At 29.8% G+C, this 21,337-nt stretch overlaps 1 protein-coding gene across 1 annotated transcript; it reads left to right on the plus strand.

Annotated features, from left to right (window-relative positions):
• Positions 1-11,787: 11,787 nt before the first annotated feature.
• On the plus strand, positions 11,788-21,083 carry LOC100785764 (homeobox protein knotted-1-like 6). Its single transcript, XM_003519755.5, has 5 exons — positions 11,788-12,175; positions 12,290-12,415; positions 12,579-12,714; positions 20,235-20,473; positions 20,761-21,083. Exons 1-5 carry the CDS (start codon positions 11,909-11,911, stop codon positions 20,917-20,919), a joined length of 927 nt encoding a protein of 308 aa, XP_003519803.1. The 5' UTR covers positions 11,788-11,908; the 3' UTR covers positions 20,920-21,083.
• The last annotated feature ends 254 nt before the right edge of the window (positions 21,084-21,337 follow it).

A 21,337-nucleotide genomic window follows, 5' to 3' on the forward strand; every position in this document is an offset into this window, starting at 1 on the left:
CCATCGAAATAATTGAATAAAAATACTATTGCATTTTAACCAGCATGAGAATATTCATTATATTATATTTTATTATATTTAAAAAATAAGTTATTAGACAAGATAACATTATATATTCTAAACCATCAAATGCGTGAACGAACTATCGTGGGGTTGTGTAAAAAAAAAAAATACTACTAATATTGTTCTCAAAACTTTTGAAAAGCATATAATCTCTCAAGACTAAGATAATGCAATAAAAATAACTTTGAAAAAAATCATCGTTTTTGTAAGAGTACGTGCTTCATAATTTACTCTCCCTCCATTTAGAAAAATAAATAAAAGATGTAAAGAAGAGAAAGGTCAACATATTGTATTTATATTAGTTCATCTCATTATTTTAGACTATGTTTAGTCTTTGACACAATATTTTTACTAATATTATTCACGAATAATGGGATACACCTAATCCAACTAAATGAATAAATGAATACGCATCCTTTAGAGTAATAGTTGCACCTATTTACATGCCAATGTCTAATTGACCTAGTTTAGTTCTTATGCAACCAATTTGTCCCTTAAATACAAGTTGGGATGTTGTAGAAAAGTATTAAAAGTTTGCCTTCTGGATTCATTGCATGTGAGAGTCGAACTTAGCAAGTGGAAAGACCGAAATTATGACTTAAACAAGTTGCAATGTTAAGGCATCTCCAAGTTCCTTGAATTCGTACACCTTTATTATGGATTAGGAAAGTTGGTTGAATATTTTTGTGTCAAACCATTATTATTTACTGAATCATGAAATATTTAGATTGGGAAAATGTTATCTTTTACAAATTCGTATATGTACAAAAAAAAATGTATATGACTGCATACGCCTTGATTTCTGTCAAAGATTTTATTTTAATTTATTTTTTAACTTATTTGATATGCAACCAATAACTTTTAGACACATGCATTCATAGTGTTTGTGAAAGTATTGTTTATAATATATAGTATTGTTGTTTAGATTAACTTAGGAAATTAGGTTGCTAATGACTATGGTTAAATAGATATTTAGGCTTCGGTTTTGCTAAACTGTTCATATTTCAGTGTATTATCATTATCATAATTTAATAAATTTAACCCTAATTAATGTTAATCATACCTAATAACACCTAATTATAAGATTAAGAATAATTCATTTTTTATGCTTAGGAATAATTCATTTAAGTTAATTAAGATTAACCATAACAAACCTAATTTAGAAATTAGAGCTATTGTCTTTAACTGTAGCTAATCTTGTTATGATTAGAAATTCTAGATTTGTCTAAATTAGTTATAGAATTTTAAGGTGCTTATAATTCAAGGAAGTAAGCTACTTGTTTAAATTGCTTCAATATTGGAAGTTTTGAAATTTTTAGGTTTTGTCTCTTAGGTTGAGCGTGTACATGTAATTTCTGAACGAGACCTATTTTTATTTCTTTCACAAAATACGAGCTAAATTTTGAATTTTTACCAAGGTTAATATCTAATTTAAAGAAAAATCACGACCACAAACAAAACTAGTCTCTAATTTAAAGAAAAATAATAATATAATAAAAAGTTTAAACACAAACGTAAATAAGAAAAAAAATATTTTCTTCATTCAAAAATAGCACTAATTTACCGAAATAATCCTACCAATACATTTGTTTAAATAAAACAATATTTTTTATGTAAATTTTTTAGTACATACTAATATGAATATATACTCAAGTTTAAATTGACTCATATTAATAATAGCACTGTATTTGTTTATATTTGTCATTACACGTTGCACTGCATCTTTTTTTTTTTTTTTGAGGGCACGTTCCACTGCATCTAAACAATAAGAACATTTTTCATATACCAGAATATGTATAGAACTGTCAAAATAAACTATTTAAATGCATAAAAATGACTTGACTTTACCTAATTTTCACATGATCACTTATTTGTTATCTTGTTTGTTCGGTCGTATCAGGTCAAATTGATTTATTTTCTTTTTTCATTAATTTATGTGTATTTTATAAAAAAAATCAAAGTGAATTTGTTAGATTTTGTTTGTAACATTTTTTATTTATTTCAGTACCTGTTTGATATATTAGGACGAATCAAATTCACTCAATTTCTTTTAGGTTACAAATTAAAAGTTAAATCTTATGTGATATGTTGAGTCAATAATATTTTATCACTTTATAAAACTAGAAATCAAATCTCATACCAAATATTTAAAAAACAAAGTTTTTTTTTACCAATTATGCTACATTGTGACGTAGGTAGTAGTTAATAACTATATAATGAAACATAGATCCCCATACTCTTCCGAAACAACTTCAGTCAAGAACTGTGCTCCAATTCCTGTTTCTGAAGCTTTTCATTTTCTCATGTCTCTCACCAAATTGTCTCACCTGTTTGTAACATCCCAGAAAACAAACTTTGGGCAATTAACTTCTGATTTCTGAATAAAAGCGGCGATTGGTTTCAAGTGTAGACAGTACAACTATATATACAAGTTGAACCATGAAATGCACGGCAAGATCAACAAATTAGCCACAAACTAATAGCATATATGCAGTACTTCTTGTCCCCTTCACAGGTACGTACGCTGTTTCATATATAACAAGAGGCGTGTGTTGGGGTTCAATTTTTCTGTCCCCTTAACGTATTCAATTTGATTTAAAGAAAAGCTCCTTTGTTTTTCATAAATCTTTAGTACTATTTGTATATATTTTATAAGCTGCTTAAATTATAGATGTGATTATATTTGAAATCAAGTGTGAGGGTGAATGTGAATTCAGATAGAAGAGAAAAAATAAGTTATTTTCTAAATTTATTTCTTTTCTTTCTATAAAAATGTAATTAAATAATAATAGATGATATAACAAAAATATATATAAAAACAGAGAAATTCATATCAGCTCGTTTTGAAGTTCAGGAACCGGAACCATCATGTTTGGGTTAAAGTTTTCAAATTAAATTTGTAAAATGAGTTTGCAAAAATATGTAAGGTTATGTTTGGATTTTGTTTAAAATATGGAGCACAAATTCCAAGAAAAATCTAATAGTCCACAAATTTAATTTTGCTAAAAGGATTTGAATGGTTTTGCAAACCTTATTGTCTCAAAATTCTATTTGCACCAATAAAACAAACATACACTTAAATGTTATTTCTCCGAAATTGAGTTTGGAGACAAAATTTTAGTCTCAAACCTATTTTTAGAGAATAGTATTTTGAAATTATTTCCTCTCAAATATACTTTTTTATCCTTTCATCCATCCGAAAACCAAACACGCATATGTTCAAAAATGCATTCTTCTCATGTTAAATGAAAAAATTCTTCAATTCAAAACAAAAAACATCAAAACAACTACGGTGTTGCTTTTTTGTTGCGTCTGGTTCACTGCCTACACAAACACTCTATAATTAATGGTGATTGATTATGTGTGTATTTGCTTTGCTGGTTAAATGTGGTGAAACGAAATCCAATACGCATTCACTACAAAAGCCAGAAATGCGATGCTTTTGAAAATAGAGGTTAATGTAAACATTCTTTGGGACTGACAATCCATATACGTATTATAAGAAAATAAGATTTATTTTTATTTATATGATGTGACACAAATAACTTACAACTTAAACTCTTTAAAAATATGATAAGAGTTTGATTGGGAACCTATATGAAGAGAAAAATCATTCCTTAATCGATACTCTATTTTATTAGTCTCATAATATATATAAATTACAACTATCTAAAAAAATGGTAGTTTAACAAAATTTAGTAAGATATCAGTACATTCATATGAGTCAGTCTTTTTTATTTTTATGCATATTTGAAATACATATATTTATATATCCAAAATTTACATTGAGATAAATATAATTAACTATTTAAGTTTTCAAAAACTGCAAAGAGATTGGAAATATTTAAACAGAAAAAATATATTTAGTTATTATCTCATAAGTATTTTACATTTTGTTATATATATATATATATATATATATATATATATATATATATATATATATATATATATATATATATATATATATATATATATATATATAATTGTATGAGAAATTTTCACTAAAAAATCTGTCCAGATTTAATATTTAATATTTTTTAAACATAAATTATTTTCATACGGTAGTTTATTGAAAATAATTATAACTGTACTATTAAACAAGTATTTTAATGAATTTAAAGATTAAGATAATGATATAAAATTTTGTTGTATTTATATGAATAATTTATTTAATAAAAAAATTCTTATTTGATTTTCATCTTATATACAAAATTTGGTTAGACCAATAACATTCATATTTTATAAATAAAATTAATTTCTAATCTAATAAATTAAACAATACCCGTAATCTTTCACCCAAAAAAAAAATCTCTCACATTAGGAAAAAAGTATTTTAACGAAAAATGCATATAATATGATACAGATCATAAATCATACAATGCATTGGTTATAAAAGAGAGAAAGGATTGGAGTGAAGACTGAACAATCCATCCATCAATCAATCAAACTTGTAAACTGAAAAGAACCAAACAGTTACTTATAAGCAACACGACAGCTAGCCAAGTCAGTCAACACACAACACAAACATGGACAAGGGATATATAGTCCGTAATCTTCGTAATCACATTTGAGAAGTGTCTACTATTACATTATCTTACACACTTCTCTAATCGTGTTTTTTTATTCATTAAAATTTATTAAGAATTATAAAATTATAAAAAAAATCGTTAAATAGCATGAGAAATCACAAAATTTTGAGAATTTCAATCATTTTTAATTAATGAAAAAAATGCATTTAAAAAATTGTGTTCCCAATATTTTCATCATATTTTATATTATAAAATACTACAGTTTTATGTATTTCATAAATGTTTCAAAAAAATTATTCGTTTTTCTGCTACTCATCAATTTCACGTGAAATAACTCTTTGGGAAATCTTTACTGTAAAATTTATTAAAATAAACTCGTTTCATTAAATATTATATATATGATGTAATATTAAAGCTTATATAATAAAAATGGATTGAAGTGTCAATTTGAGTTGAAATAAGTAGTTAAGGATATGGAATTAACTTGAACTTTTTTACATATGGAATGAGGCTAACTAAATCTCAAAAAGCAATTTAAAGAGAGAGAATTGACCAACTTTCATATATAAGAAACTCTCTGATTTTATTCCTAATTAACCAAGAACACCTTAATTAGTTAATACACGTACACATTCATGTAAAATTTACAAAACACATACGAATATACGATAGCTAACGATTTAACAAAAGCTAGATTTGGAAGGATATGATATACTATTCACCAAAAAAAGAAGGATATTATATACTGTGATGATTATTATGAATCTATAAAATTGAATAAAAGTATATATTGCGACATTAAATGGTAAACACATAATTGGATTTTTATAATCAGTATGTTGTAATTTAAAGAATTTATATACATTTTTGAGAAACAATAATGTAAACAAATTTTACATAACAGTACCCATAAATTAAATTTCCAACAAAATGTAAATGTTAATGTTATGCAACAAATTTAAGTTTTGAGTAAAAAAAAAAGTGTTGGTCCAACCTTAGAGGTCCAATGTTGCAGGGTTCACCTGCTGCTTTGTAGCCTCTGGTTTTGGCATCTTGGAAATGTACTTACCATACTTCCAGGTCGTTCCACACGTGAACTTTGTCCCACCATTTTCCTTCTCTTGTTACAAAAGACTCAATTACGATGAATTCTGTACACGATAAAGCCATTTTTAGGTCAATCTTTTAGTCATTGAAAAAAACATTTCCTTAAAAACGTAAATAATCTGTATATTCGTTTGATGATCTTGGATAATTAAATTTGGGACCCAAGACGGATGGGATGATAAAACTTTTGTCTGACTTGATGGAAAGACATGATTAAATTATCGATGAATTTTTATAATCATTGTTTATTTATTATATAAAAATCAATTGAAAATTGTAATATATTGTTAATATAAAAAATTTACTATGTTAATCAATTAAAACTATTTTAGATATGATTTTAAAATATGTATTATAAAAAATTGAAAACCTTACCTCACATAACAAATTATGGTTAAATTTTTATACTATCAAAATTGTTTTAATTAAGTTCTTAATTGTAATATTCGTGACATTCAAAACATTTTTTTTACTAGAGCTCATTGTTTGGAAGGAGAGAGAGATATATGACATAAATTCTAAATAAGCTTAAATAACAATTTGATCCTTATAAAACATTCTCTCTTTGTTTTTGTTTTTTTTAAATAATATTTTAATTTTATTTTTTTAAAATAAAAATATTTAATCACTATTGTTAAATAATAACATTAATTAATAAAATAATAACTTGAGATGACAATGAATAATATATACAGTAAGTACGCATAAAATTTTATGGACACGGGTGTGGTACCTTAGTACCCAACCCTATCCATACTTAATAATAATAATAATAAACACAATACTAAAAACAAAAAAGAGTAATTAGGCACGCTTACTAAGCACTCATGCATTAAGCTTAGGATTTTCAAAGAGTATGTAAAACCCACACGCACTTCCATTCTCAAAGCTTATGCAAATTATGCGTTACAAATCTAAGCTCAAAGTCTATTTTTCAAATTAAATGATTTCCACCACACCAATAGCATTTAGCATTAGTCACAGAGGTGAAATAAAAGCATAAAGAGTATAATTAAAACTTATTTAAACAAGCTAAAAGGTTTTAGAATATTAATTTGATAACTCCGAAATTTTGGTTTAATTGATAATCAATTTTGACTAAGAATGATTAGAATTTCTCAATTTTATTATTGTTTTTAATGAAATAATGAGGATTTTAATATTATTTTAATTTTTAGACTAGCAGGGTTCAAAAGAAGGAAATTACAAGTGATTTAGAGAAAAAATTGAAGCAAAAACGTAAAGAGAAAGTTAACGATTGGGGCAATTCACTTAGCACACAAGACTAGCCCAACGCGTCTCCTAGTTTAGAGATGAGCTCAAGCTTAGTGCAAAGAAAGTCCACGAAGAAGCTCAAATGCATGCTCAACGCAAATCCTGCGCTAAGCGTGTAATTGCCGTCATACTCACTAAGCCCAGACGCTATCGCACTCAGCCTGTGATCACACCGTCATACCTGCTAATCCCAGAAGGGCATGCTTATCGCGAGGTCGCATGTAAGCTATCTTAGGCCTATAAAAGGAGTAGGAAGTAAATGAGAAAGACACACGAGACTCAACTCTATATTGAATACACCCAAAGTCTGAGCATCTCTACTAGGGAAAATCTTCCTTCTATAGCCATCCTCTATTCTCTTCCTTTATTCATTCTTTTCCTTTTTTTATCCACGTTAACTCTTAAAGTGTAAAGTCTCTCGTGACAATGAAAGACTAAACCCTTATTGTTGGGAGCTTGGCAGACCAAACTCTTGTAATATAATTTTTCCCTATTATCTATTTAATGTAATTTCATATTGTATTGCTATTTTTTGTGCTTTATTGTTATTAATTATGGTCTGATGTTCATATATTGTTTAGGAGGTAATGCATTGAAAAATGATTATTTCCTAAGAACTGGAAAAGAACATTTAAATGAAATCATTGCTAGGAATAAAGTGATGTTTGTTTAGCCTATTTCATATATATTTAATTTTAATGCAATTTAATATTTAATCTTTGCAAAGGAATTTGTGAAAGAAAATATATAAATTAGGCTTTTTATGCGGAGAACTAAAGATAGAGTATCATAATAGATACAGGTGGAAACTATGATAACATTAGATAAAGAAAAATTATGAACATTACATCACAAATAGTTTTGGCATGCTAGGTCCCAACACATTCTAAATTTATCTTTTGCATTCAAATTATTGTTTCTCTTTTACTTCTGTCCTCTAATTTTTCACTTACAATTTTTTATCTCTTCTACTCCTAATTTTTTAAAAACTGAGTTTGCACCGGTCTAAATATAAATAAAGTCTCGGTGAATTCAACACTCAGACTTCTATTTTACTTTACCACTTAAAATAGATTGATACACTTTCCAACAAATTCACATAATTCAATCATTACAACTACCAAATGAATGAAAATAACAACTTAGCATAATAAGGAAACACATAAAAAGGCTTTGAAGCTCCCAATTAAAACTCCGTTCTTAGAGTGAATCTTCATTGCAAATTCCACAAGTACACCTCTCTCTCACACTAAGACCACATATGATAGAGAAAACACAGTTTGGTGAAAACCTGGCAATAAATCACAACAGCTAAAAAATTTAAAGATTCCAAAATAAAAAAAGTATCGTAAAATTAAATGACTCAAAATGCTTTTTTATAAGTTGTTAGAGATGAGTAGTTGCCTAATTATATATCATCACATCACTAGGGGCTGACACTCTAATTCCCATAATGGGACATTGTTCATCACCAAACATCTTGAAAATTGAAATTGGTTATAACAATTACGATAATTATAAATAATTGTCACTCCTCATTGGGCATGGAGAGCCAGCTAGGTGTCTCATTGTTTTGCAAAAGAGATTGCCATGGGTGGTGGAGGTTCTAACCTTATCTTCCTAGCCGAAGTGTACGAGTAGTGATTCTTCTTTCTAACACGACTGAGGTGTTGTGGCCTAAGGTGAGTACTCGCAAAATACATTCTGATGTTTAAGTGCAAATTTACTAAACAATATTGTGTGATAAACACATACATAACACTATTAAGATTAACTATATATTTGTAAGAGTTTGACAGGTACTAAATTTCTTGGTGTGAAGCTCAAGGACTATCAAAGGAGGGAAATATTATCTTACTTTATGTTGTAACAATAGGCTAACTTCTCTCGATCGAAGTCGAGATATACTTTCTTGTTCCTAAGTACGTTTTGCAGTGTTCTTAATCCTAAGTAGAAAGCATTGATCGAACTCAACAACTGGTGAATTGAGTTAATTTTTTCAATTACTGTGTCATGTTATACAAATTGAGTCTCAAGTCTAATCCAAAACAAATATTATAGTATTAAGTTATCTTCTATGTCTTGTTGCCTTTGATTTGTCTCTATTACCGCTTTTTTTTCATTACGACATAAGATGCGATCTCGTCATTCCTAAAATTTCTGGTCCCTGGGATAGATTTGATGCAAAGTAAAATAGACAAAGTAGCAGATAAGCATATATAGTTAAGTTCTACTTGTTTAATTAGTGAATCTCTTAATCAACTTGGTGATCCGATCGTTAGCCATCATGTCGACCACAATTAGAAAAAGCATACACTAGAAGTTTTACGCACTCTTTGGTAATTTGTGAAATATTTAAATGAGAAAAAAGATCATAAAAATAAAAGTATAATTTTTTTTGTACTATTATTCACTCATAACTTATTATGTATAATAAGATTATTAATTTTTATAATAATTAATTTAAAAATCATATTAACTGGCAGTATAAGATTATTTTACATTCTATTAGTGTGTATGACCATTAAACTCTATCTAAATATACAATATAATAAAATAAAATCTTGAAATTTGCTTTCCTTAACGGAATGATAATGGAAGTGCTTTATTGTATAAGTATATGTTGCGAGAGAATATAAGTGATTCTAAGAAATTTATTAAACTCAGGCAGTTTGTTCGTGTTTTTAGAATTATTTTTATGGAAGTTGTATTTTAAAAAATGCTATAAATGTGTAAGTTTATTTTTTACGTAAAAATTCGAATACCTTTCAAACAATAAGTAATAATTTTTTAGAACAATTTTGTCAATATGTGATAAAAGAAACTTTTGATCTTAGAATAATTAAATGGATCCTTAATTTAATTATTTTCTTTTTCATTTTTCAAGAAATATGCAATATCTTGGATGAGGTTGAAGAGCAACTAGAAGATTTACGATATATATGCCAAGTTGCCTTCCTTTTTTCCTTTTTCTTTTTAGGTCTTTTCATGCCAATTTGTTTACTTAAAAATTAAGAGTGCAATTCTTCGAATGAATGAATATAATCCTTTCATGAACAACTGAGTAAAGATTCCTCTATTTTATTCACAAAATAAACGAACAAAGGAATCGAAGATTCGTTTAAATTAGTTAATGCGGGAATTTGAATTCAATTTTATGGTATGCTTACTTAAATGAGTTTGATTGTATTCCTTTTACTAATTTTGAAGGTGTTAGTTAATTTAGTTACCAAACTTTCGTGCATTTGTTAGAGTTTTGATTATGGGTTGTGCAAGCCTGACTACCTTACCTTTCGTACGTTTTGATGAATAAGAAATGCCTTACAAAAATTTACATTGAATAAAAAAGTATTCAGCATTGTATTTGACACAGATATTATTTCAAGACAGAAATTAAGACCCTGCCGGGGCCTTTGCTCTATTCATAAAATGCTTTTATAGTCGTTGCTGAAACTTCAGATACATGACATTAGAACTTTCGTTTACATAAAACACTAATTGTAAATTAAGTATTTAGGATAATTAATCATATAATTGGTTCAAATATAAATTTGATCTCTGAAAAATAAAGTCATTTAATTATTTTTTATGATCCTGGATCACGGATGTCTTTTAATTTAATAGGTAAGAGAATAATCTCATTACTTACTGAGTTAATAACTATTGTCTAAAAAAAATTTAAACAAAAAATCTTCTACTTCATAAATCCTGTGGTTTGTAGCAAAAAATAGCTAAAAACATAACTAACATACAATGATTAATACAATTTCAAATTTACAATAGACAAACAAATAAAAATAAAATAGCTTTATAAATATATAACCAAAAAAAGGGAGGGAATATTTTACATTTTGAGCTTTGAAAATGAGTGGCAGGAACTATTGAGCCTTAATTCTTACCATGTAAATATGCATTTCCACATTTAATTCTGAAAGCATGGGACAGGTGTTGACAAGTGACCATTCATACACAAAAGGAGGGGAGGGGGTGAGGTCTAGAGACTAGCATGTAATATTGGTTGGCCTAGACAACCCAAACCATGTTTCCATCATTTGGGAAGTGTCGTAAGCCCGCACGCACCTGATCATTTTAATAATAATAATAAAAAATATTGAAAGCAAATAAAGAGTGAATGAACCAAAAAGCACTTGACCTTTCAAGAGGTAAGTCTACAGTGACTTTCTTAGTTCCTACCTCAACTCCATTCCCACTCTCCTCTTTCCTCAAAGTCCAAACTCTAGTAATTTCAACCAAACTAAATTCTTTTAAAAGAGAAATTAATAATTACTTAATTAGTGTCTCCTTTAAAAAGTTAAATTATTTTCATACAATTAGATATTTTTAAATATGGTCTTTCATTGTCATCTTTGTTAGGACGATGTGAGTGAGTGGTTGGTTCATTTTTGTGAAATAAATTAATAATAATAATTCAATAAAAGTTGATACAATTGTTAATGACCAAACTCATCTTATTATCTTACTGGTAAATAAGGTATAAATATATTTGTAAGCGCTTCAAGTCTGGTGTGATTTTGATGAATCTAAATTTTGGTTTTAAAAAATATTTAACTATCGGTTTAGTTTTTATAATTTTTAAATTTATTTCTTTTAATTTTTATAATTAACAAGTAAATTTTTTAATTCTTAAAATTTAATAAGTAAATTTTTTAATCTCTTAAAAAATCAACAAATCTACTTATTAAATATAAAAATTAAAAGTGATAAGTATAGAATCTATTAAATCTAAAATAATAATAATAATAATAAAATGTTAATATTATTATATATATTTTTTGGGTGTTACTTATTTCCTTCTCCTTGAAGACTAGCTGTCTCGGGCAGTGGCAGCATAACCAGAAAAAGGTTCCAGAAATTCTGGTAAGGAACGAAGCAAAGCAAACGCAGCGTTTCGTTTCGTGTCGCTGCTGGTTATGGATGGAATGTACGGAGTGCCGGCGGAGTACGCCGACAAGGCTCTCATGACGCCGGAGAATCTGATTTTCCCGCCGGACTACCACCACGACTTCCTCGCCGCCGGCCGGATTCCGCTGTTCGGATCCGACGAGTTCTTCTCCTCCTCCGCCGGAATTCACCGGCAGCAGGAAGATGACGTGGCAGCCACCACTGTCATGAAGGCCAAAATCGCCTCTCACCCTCACTACCCTCGCCTCCTCCAAGCTTACATCGAGTGTCAGAAGGTGCATAACAAACTCGTTAAAATTAGTTGCAACAATTTGTAAACGTTTCTCGGAGGAAGAAAAAAAAACGGTTATAACAAACTTTTTTTTGTGTTACGGATGCTGCTGTTGCAGGTTGGGGCGCCTCCGGAAATCGCGCGCTTGTTGGAGGAAATCCGGCGAGAAAATGACCCGTGCAAGAGCGACGCCGTTTCTTCTTCCACGTGCTTTGGAGCCGATCCCGAGCTTGACGAATTCATGGTCCCCCCTTTCTTTCTCTCTGCACACGCACGCACACAAATATATATACATATATATATATATATATATATATATATATATATATTTATAATCTATATATATTATTATTACAACTTTCGTCAAGATTGTGTTTCCGATTATCCATTTTTTTTTCTGGTTTCAGGAAGCCTACTGCGACATGTTGGTGAAGTATAAATCCGACTTGGCTCGCCCTTTTGATGAAGCAACCACTTTCCTCAACAAGATCGAAATGCAGCTCAGCCATCTCTGCACTGGTGCTTCCGTTTCCAACGTTTCTGGTTTGTTCTTCTCTCTCCCTCTTTCTCTTCAGTGTCTTACTAGCTGTAAGCTCTTGCTCACTGCTAGTGCTATTAATTATAATTTCGGAACTCGATGTTCCTTCGTTGATATCTGTGCTGCTTTTTACAAAGAGAAAAAAAAAACGATAAGGTTTTAATAAACGCTGGGAAGCTGTTCTAGTAATAGTACCCTTAGCACTTCAAGCGCGTGGATAACTTACAAATTTATTTCAGTTTAATCAGTGGTCTAATTCGAGCTCAGGGTATATGCAGCTCGAGTTTTGGGTCTTAAGTAGTAATAGTATAACCAGTTGGCACATCGATGACGCATGTATCAATGGACAAAAAATTGTTTCAGTTTAACCAAATCTTAAGTTTGAGTTTGAGTTCTTAGTATACGTGTTTTGAACATGTGATTTGGACCAAAAAAGAAGTACTCTTAATTAAGCCACACATGGAGCAATGAACAATGTTTCATGTTTGGTTGCTTTCTTTGATGTGCCTGGTCCTTATCTCTTGGTTGTTTAACCATTGGCTGAGAACATGCATGAATAAACCTCACAGAAATAGTCTTATAAGTTGGCAGCAAATATGTGCTTGTGAGAATGAGATGGAGACATGACACACAGCTTTTTTACGAAGAGTGTACTAGAAAGAAAACAAAAAGGAAAGGGAAACCCTAACACTTCTCTCTCTTTCCTATGGATTAGTGTTTATGTATGACTGTGCTGCTGCTGGCTTCTCGCTGTTAATGTATGTAACTTTCTTTGTGTGCTTTCACTGTTAGACAGTAATCCATGGCTTCTTTCGTCATAGTAGGAGAAAAAAGTTTGGTTGTTTGGTCATTCCGGGGTAGTAGTAATGCTGTTTGAGCCTTTCGCCTTTTTCAGTTCCTTCTTTATACGGGTCTCCGAATTAATTGCTAGCTTCTATGGACTTGTGTGGTTTGTTTTGTTTGGCCTTGGAGTTGTTCTCTCCGCACGCTTTTCTTAGTTTCTAATATTTTTTTAATCTCATTTTATTTTTCTTTTATGCTTTTCCTGCTTGCGAATGTGTCAAGTTTGACGAGCAACGGTCTTCTGCATCTGGCATGTGGCCCTTCAATTTTGACATTGCAGATGTTCTTAAATGACATCTCAAATAGTGGCCTCGATTTAAGACACTGACCAAACAATAGATGATTGTTGGTTTTTCAAACACCCTTGAGTTTAAATGTTTTTCCTTACTACTTTGGTCCTTTTGACGCCCCTTTCAGCTCCCCAATATGTATAGGCTTGTAAGTGCATGCATATTTTGAACAACTTTCTGTTTGAAAATCTTCCACAGAAAATTCGTTCGAGTAATGTTTATGCCCGCTGGTTTGATCGATATTCTCCAGTTGGTATATTTTGGTTCTCTAATTGTTGGAGAACATTTCTCCTGATAAAAGGTTTGTTTTCTTTTTGCTTCCCTAGCTAGCTATTCAACTCAGAAACAAATGCTGGTAGTGAATATTTTGAAGGCCGTGGTTTTACTTGCGTTGACACCTAAATTTTATTTATAAGGATTATTTTTTGTTAGATATTAAATTCAAATTGTTATCTGATAATCATTTGTCAAACTTATATTCTTTTATTTATCATGAACATTAGAGGCTAAAAAAGTATACTCTCAGGCTTAATATTATATTGTGGAATATAGCAGAAATGCTATCTATAATTTGTAGTATTGGAAACTAGAAATTATATGATATAGTACTAGTATATGATATCTGTTGTGATTCATATGTGTGAATTATTAATTCGGCATCCAAATGCTCATTGCTTGAGATGAACTACTTTCTTCTTTCTTCCAGCACACATGAAACTTACACGTTTCAAAGACTTATTATGATAATAACGTAATTTAAATATTAGTATAACCTTCTAATGTACCCATTTTGGATTAGATTTACACATGATCTGACAGTAATAGCATGCAATGATTCTGCTTTCATACTTTATTAATGTATCGAGTTCCAATAGAGCACAGGTGATGCATGTTGTTGGGAGATAAAAAAAATGCTCATGGGGAATTGTCTAAGGGCTGATTATCTGTCTGAAGCTAAAGTAATGTCAGATTTTTCTTAAAATAATCGAAATTTAGTTGCTTTGGGTTATCTTGTTGGTTAGTAAAATTAGAAAAAAGAATGAGCTCAACATTATTGAAGTTAGATTATCCTGTTTGTTCATGCTTTTGTTGAAGAAAATTAATTTTGCGAATTTACTGTAAAATGAGGTTTTAATCTAAAGGACTCAGCTGATTGTAAATTGATGCTTTACTTCAATTTCTTTCAGATCTTGTTCTCTCTCATTCTCTGTTCAATCCGTGATCATGTTTCTTTATATAATATTTTACCCTATGTTGAAGTTGAACATAGGCATGTGTCAAATATTTATTTTGGGGTTGTCAACTTTATTATTGTAGAATTTTATTTTGGTTACTGAATTTTAGCCCCGCCAGAAAGATCAGTAACAATTCCCATACCGTTTTGCTAAGTGTGGAGGCTGGAATGCAGTGTGGATTCTAATACTATATTTTGATATTTTTTAATGTTAAAAAGGGTGGTCATTGGTCATCAGGTTGGTTAAGGTTGGCAAATATTACTATTTATACCTGGAAGTACAGATTACCTTTTCAGGGTTGATGTTTTCATTTGTAAGTTGCTTTGTGTTGCATCCTTAATTTGATGGATTCTCCTTCATTATGCTTTTTGCCTACCTATATTCCTTTAGCGATTGCCTCAAAAGCTAAGTTGACAGGATGTGAAATCCTTTGCTTCTAAATTTCTTCTTTCTACTTTTTCTTGTACACGTACTGCAATCACTGTGTCAAATTGGATCTGGTATTTTCTTAGAAGCAAGTTTTCAGGTTCTTGGATTGACATGTACTTGTGACAAACTTATGCTTATTCTTTGCATTAGTGAGGCATTGTTGGCTCTGGTTTATTTCTTTTATTAGTCAAAATCTTATTGGGAAGGAGTATAAAAGGTTCTCCCAGCCATTTTCAAATAGAACGTCGACAATAATTTACATTTATATATTTCCTAAACTCTTTGACCTCCTAGGCATAGATAAAAAATAAAAAAAACTCATTTGGTTTAAATATCACCCGACAAAAGATGAAGAACCTGAAACTTTTGACTTGATCCAACTCCAGCTTCAACTTTGATTAGTTGCAATACTTTGTTCCAATTAATTTATAGTATAATTCTTGAAGATAATTTCATTCCTATGTAGTAAAATAGACCAAATACAGGAGAAGCATAGTAATTGCCACAAATGTTTTAAATTCTTCCCATATTTTTTGACCTCTATCATGGTTGATTATGCTGTGCTTTTTAATGTATGCCTTTTCCAGATCGTCCCAAACAACTTGAATATCTAGTGTGATTCCTAAATGATCCATTTAAATAAAAGTTTTACTCAATTAGGCCTCTAAATGGGCATGAACATTGTGATATTTTACACTCTGATGTGTTTTTTCAGCATACGGTCGAATGGATGTTTTTTGTTGCTCATGATGTCATTGAAGTGTGTAATTAACCGAAGGTTTTTTTTCCCTGACTGAAGGCATCAGTAAAGTGCTAAAAAAAATCTAATACCTCCAGGTTTTAGACATAATTAAAGTAATTGCTTTAGATTAAGAGTTGGATATGAAGGAAATAGTGGGTTGAAATGAAAAGGAATGGAAAATATATATTAGTTATTCATTCATGTCCTCCGTCTTATTTTATGATCTTTTGCAATCACATAACTGTTTAATCATGAATGTAGTATGTTATAGTAAAGATAAAAATACTTAATAACCGTTGATAGCCTACTATTAGTAGGTTTCTTTGCACTTCCGTTGTGTGTTCATTATTTATTTTATAGTGGACAAAAGTTCACTATTGCTCCGTCCTCAATCATCTGGTGAATCTATGGCAGGTGTAAAATGGTGAGTGCATCGGATGTTAGGGAATTGGAGTATTGAAATCCTAACATCACACTTCTTTTGTAGTACTATTTTTCAACACATTTTTTATTATTAAATGAATTTTACGTTGGACGTGTTAAAATAGGGAATGAGTCTTGCATGATTTAGTGGATCTAACATGAATTTTTCACCAACTAAAAAGTGTATTGGTGGCATTGTTCATTTCGGAAATTTTGTGAAATGGAGAAATTTTATTTCACACGTGTTAATTATAATTTTAGTACTTTCAAAACCACAAGTAGTGCTATCATGTATGTATTTATATTGGACCGTGTTTAGTGGCTTGGATGTTTTGACTTTTTAAGTCCAAGAGATATGATAAGATCATAAGCATAGCGTCTCCCTGTTTTGTGTCTACGTAGTGCAACATTAATTTGCCTTCTAAGTTAATATTTATTTATATTCTGAAAGATTTAAGTTAAGGAATTGATAACCCTAGAGGATTTGCTTTTGCGGGTGCCTAAATTACAGTGATGCAGAAATCATATGCAAAATATCATGCTGCTGGATAGGTGGTATCTATTACACGAAGGGCTTTCAGCTTCATTTTTATGTTCATATATAAAACACATTTTATACATTTTTATGGTGGTTCTGAAAGGACTCAAGTTCTCGAATCTCCAAAATAATTTGGACTTTTTTTCATTTGTACGTTATGGTTTCTTTATTTGTTTCTTCGACATCTTAGGATTTTGATAACTACATATAATAAGCATGGAGAATGTGAGGGAAAGAGTTGGAAGCTGGTGGTTTCTGATGAAATATTAATTAGGACCTTTTAGAAAAATCCCGTGTGCAGCGGGTGATCAAAGAGTCATAGCTTTCACATGCACTCCCGCAGAATTCGCTGTGATTTTTGCTACAGCTTTTTCTTTTTTCTTTGAAGATAGAACGTTCATGTCATTGCCATGTATGTAATATGTATATACCTTCCCCACTGCTCTTGCCGCTGCGTGTCATTGCCATTCTCCGATATTTTGTTATCTTGTGGGCCTCTGCCATTGACCCCTTGGTCATTTGCATGATGCGTAACACTTTTCGATCCCCAAATGCCTCATCTTTTTTATAAATGGGGTCCCTCTTTGTGAACAAAGCAACCCTATTATCATGCATAGTTAAAGCTGAGACTTAATTCTCTCGTTAGTACTTAGTAGTGTGTTCCTCAGGCGTTTTTTGTTATTAATCAAGGATATTCTTTATAATAGGGACACTAATTTCTTTTGGAGACTGAAAGATCACTTAAAGTCTTTTTTCGTACACATAGCTAGAGTTGAATCTCTATTATACTTCTGAAATCCTGCTATCTGCCATATCTTGTTGGTATTGGACATTTGTTTTGGGGTACTACAAGCCGTAGGAAGGTCTTTATTATTTACTTAAATGTATTGTATGAATAAAGAGAGAAAGATAAATTTAGTTTGATTGATTGGTTGAAAATGATACGTGACCTGTGTGTGAGTTGTTGTAACTCGAATTTGATTTGTAGGAATAAAAAAATTGTATTAACAGAGAAAAGATTAAGATGTGAAGGTTTATGAAATGCGTAATTAAGGAAACTGAAGTGTAATAACTAGGGCTGTGATGATGCTGTACGGTGTGCCTCGTTGGAAGCTTTGAGTCTCTCTCTGGTTAGGGCCATAGTGACAATGGATGGAACCGGGCACTGACATTGATGTTTTTCTTTACTTTCTTTTATTTTATTTCTTTCCAACCTAGGTCTGCTCTGGTCTGATCTGGTCTGGTTGTACAGTGTACTCTCATGCGATGGTCAAATCCTTGTCGGATTGAGTGGGTGTCAGAAGCAATTTGTGGGTGGGTGCTCGTGGGCTAGTAGCCCTGTACTTAACCATTATTCGATCGCCTTTGAGATAATCTGCTCAGAAGAAATCATGAGTGACAAAAGTTTCTCTCAAGATTAATTTATGTTCAGGATGGAAATGAGATAATTAATGATGGAAATGGAATAGGTTTGGTTTTATAAGGTTTTAAGTATTTTTTGAAATCTAAAGGTTTGGGTCTTACTTATTTGATCTAAGGTTTGATTTAAAAATTAAAAAAATCCAGTATTTTTTAATTTTTAATTAAAAACTATTTGTAATTTTTTTAAAATTTATTTTACTTATTTCTTAATGTTTAATTAAAAAACTATTTTGTAATAGAAGCTTGCTTCTATAAGTAGGTTGATAAATGTAAATATATGTGGAAATCAGCTTCATGTTTTAATACATTCATAAATATATAAATTCAAAATATTGTAGTAAGATTTTATTATAATGATAATATTATTATTTACTTTTAATACGACAATTTGTTAGGTTTTTTTTATGCAGATTTTGTTAGGTTTAAAACAAATCTTTTGGGACCCCATGAACTTTTTTAAGGGAAGAATTTATTTTAGGTTCTTGGATCATTTTTTAGGGTGATATTATATAGGATTTAAGAATTTTTGTTATTTTTGTTCTAGTGGTAAAATCTAATTTTAGTTCTTGAATTTTACTTGGACAAAAAAAATAAAAAACATCACCCTTCTTTTATCTCAAGTGACATTATAAAATGATATATATATATATATATATATATATATATATATATATATATATATATATATATATATATACCAAAGTGAATTTCTTGAGAATTCTTTCCTTGGAATCCAATTTTTAGAATGGAAAACTCTTGAGCAAAAATAATAATAAATTTGATGAACATGAGTTTTTGAGCTAAAAAATCTAGCTTAATAATTCTTATTAAAGATGTTTTAAGTATCCGAAAAGTTTGGTGGATCGTATCTAATTTGAGTCAAATCCACTGCTTACTCAGTCTGAGTGTTTTTTCCCCTTAATATAGACTTAGCTTAAGGATAATTAATAGTCTTTTCATTTGGACCAACAAATAGCTTGATTAAAAGGTTTTTCAAATGACATAACATACTCACTTAGGGTTTGACTTAGGCTAACTTGAAGTAAGTTAGTAAGTTTTGACGAGGGATTTGACCTATTATTACTTAGTTTATATCGATAGTACTATTATAAAAGAAAACCCTGTACCTTAGTTTATATTACTATTATTATAAAACATAAAACCTTGTACCATAGTTTATATTGATATTATTATAAAATAAAACCTTGTACCTTCTGTTATTGAATTTCATTTTAAACTTGTATGTTGTTATGTTACTTTTTGAGTTGAATGTACTAATGCATAAAATTTACATCAACAATTAATTAAAAATTATTGTTAATATGCCTTTCAAGATATTATAGATGTTAACCAAATTTATCATATATAACAATTTGTGATTGAATGATATAAGAAAAATGTTCGACAAGTATATTTACTTTATTTGTTATATTTATGCATCACAATTTCATATAGGATTCTCTTTTTTTTTTATAATTGTTCTTATATTTTGCATTTTTTTGTAACTAATTTTTATTTTACAACAAATAATTTAACTTTTATATTATTGTAAATTCGAAGTCGTATCCCTTGAATGATTTTGATATTGCTATTGTTTGGCTAGATGATGGGGGTGTGTCTTCGGACGAAGATTTGAGTACCGGAGATGGTGATGCTCAAGATGGCCAATTAAAGGGTGAAGATCGTGAGCTCAAGGATAGGCTTTTACGAAAGTTTGGGAGTCACATCGGTACTTTGAAACTCGAGTTTTCAAAGAAGAAAAAGAAGGGTAAGCTTCCAAAGGAAGCAAGACAAGCATTGCTTCAATGGTGGAATGTTCACTACAAATGGCCTTACCCTACGGTAAATATTTCAATTCTTGTGTTTTACTTTCCCCTGCAAAATGGTGAATATAATTTTCATATATATCAACTGTATATTATTGAGATATGATACATATACTATAAATTCATGCAACAATTTATATAACATTACTTTTTGCATCTATTTCTATTCATCATTAAAACATGTAACAAATGATGTGTAGGAAAAAGATAAGCATAAAAAATGTTGGTTGTATGAATTATTATACAAATATCATTTTTTTAATATTATTAAACTTGTATTTTGTTTTACTTGATCATCTATAGGAAGCTGATAAGATTGAACTGGCTAAGTCAACAGGGCTGGACCAGAAGCAAATTAACAATTGGTTTATTAACCAAAGAAAACGTCATTGGAAACCATCAGAGAATATGCAGTTTTCTATGATGGAAAATTTTAACGGACGGATCCTTGCTGATGAATGAATGAGGTGCATGTACATGATATTTTCAAATGTATATCCCGATTAATTATTGCTTGTATTTTCTTTTTTGTAAATTCTAAATTAAAAGCAGATTACTGACAGTAAAATGCTTATTACTTTCCCATGAAGGAAAAGGGAAATGATCATAATAGTATTCTTGATAAATAACTACTGACATTGTGAATTAACACTTATACTTTGGTTCAAGGTTCTTCTCCCATTCTAGCTCATTGCCGTTGCATTAATTAATTTGTCACTTTGCATTTATCAATGTATCAATAGATAGTTTATGGTTAACTGGATTTTTGTGGATATCTATACTAATGTTTGAAAAGCATATTATGTGTGAAAGCAATCAAAGTATTACTATTTTATGTAGAAAAACATGAAAAATGTACCCTGAAAAGTATTAATACTTT

Source organism: Glycine max, chromosome 2 (assembly GCF_000004515.6).
Source record: "Glycine max cultivar Williams 82 chromosome 2, Glycine_max_v4.0, whole genome shotgun sequence".
NCBI lineage: Eukaryota > Viridiplantae > Streptophyta > Magnoliopsida > Fabales > Fabaceae > Glycine > Glycine max.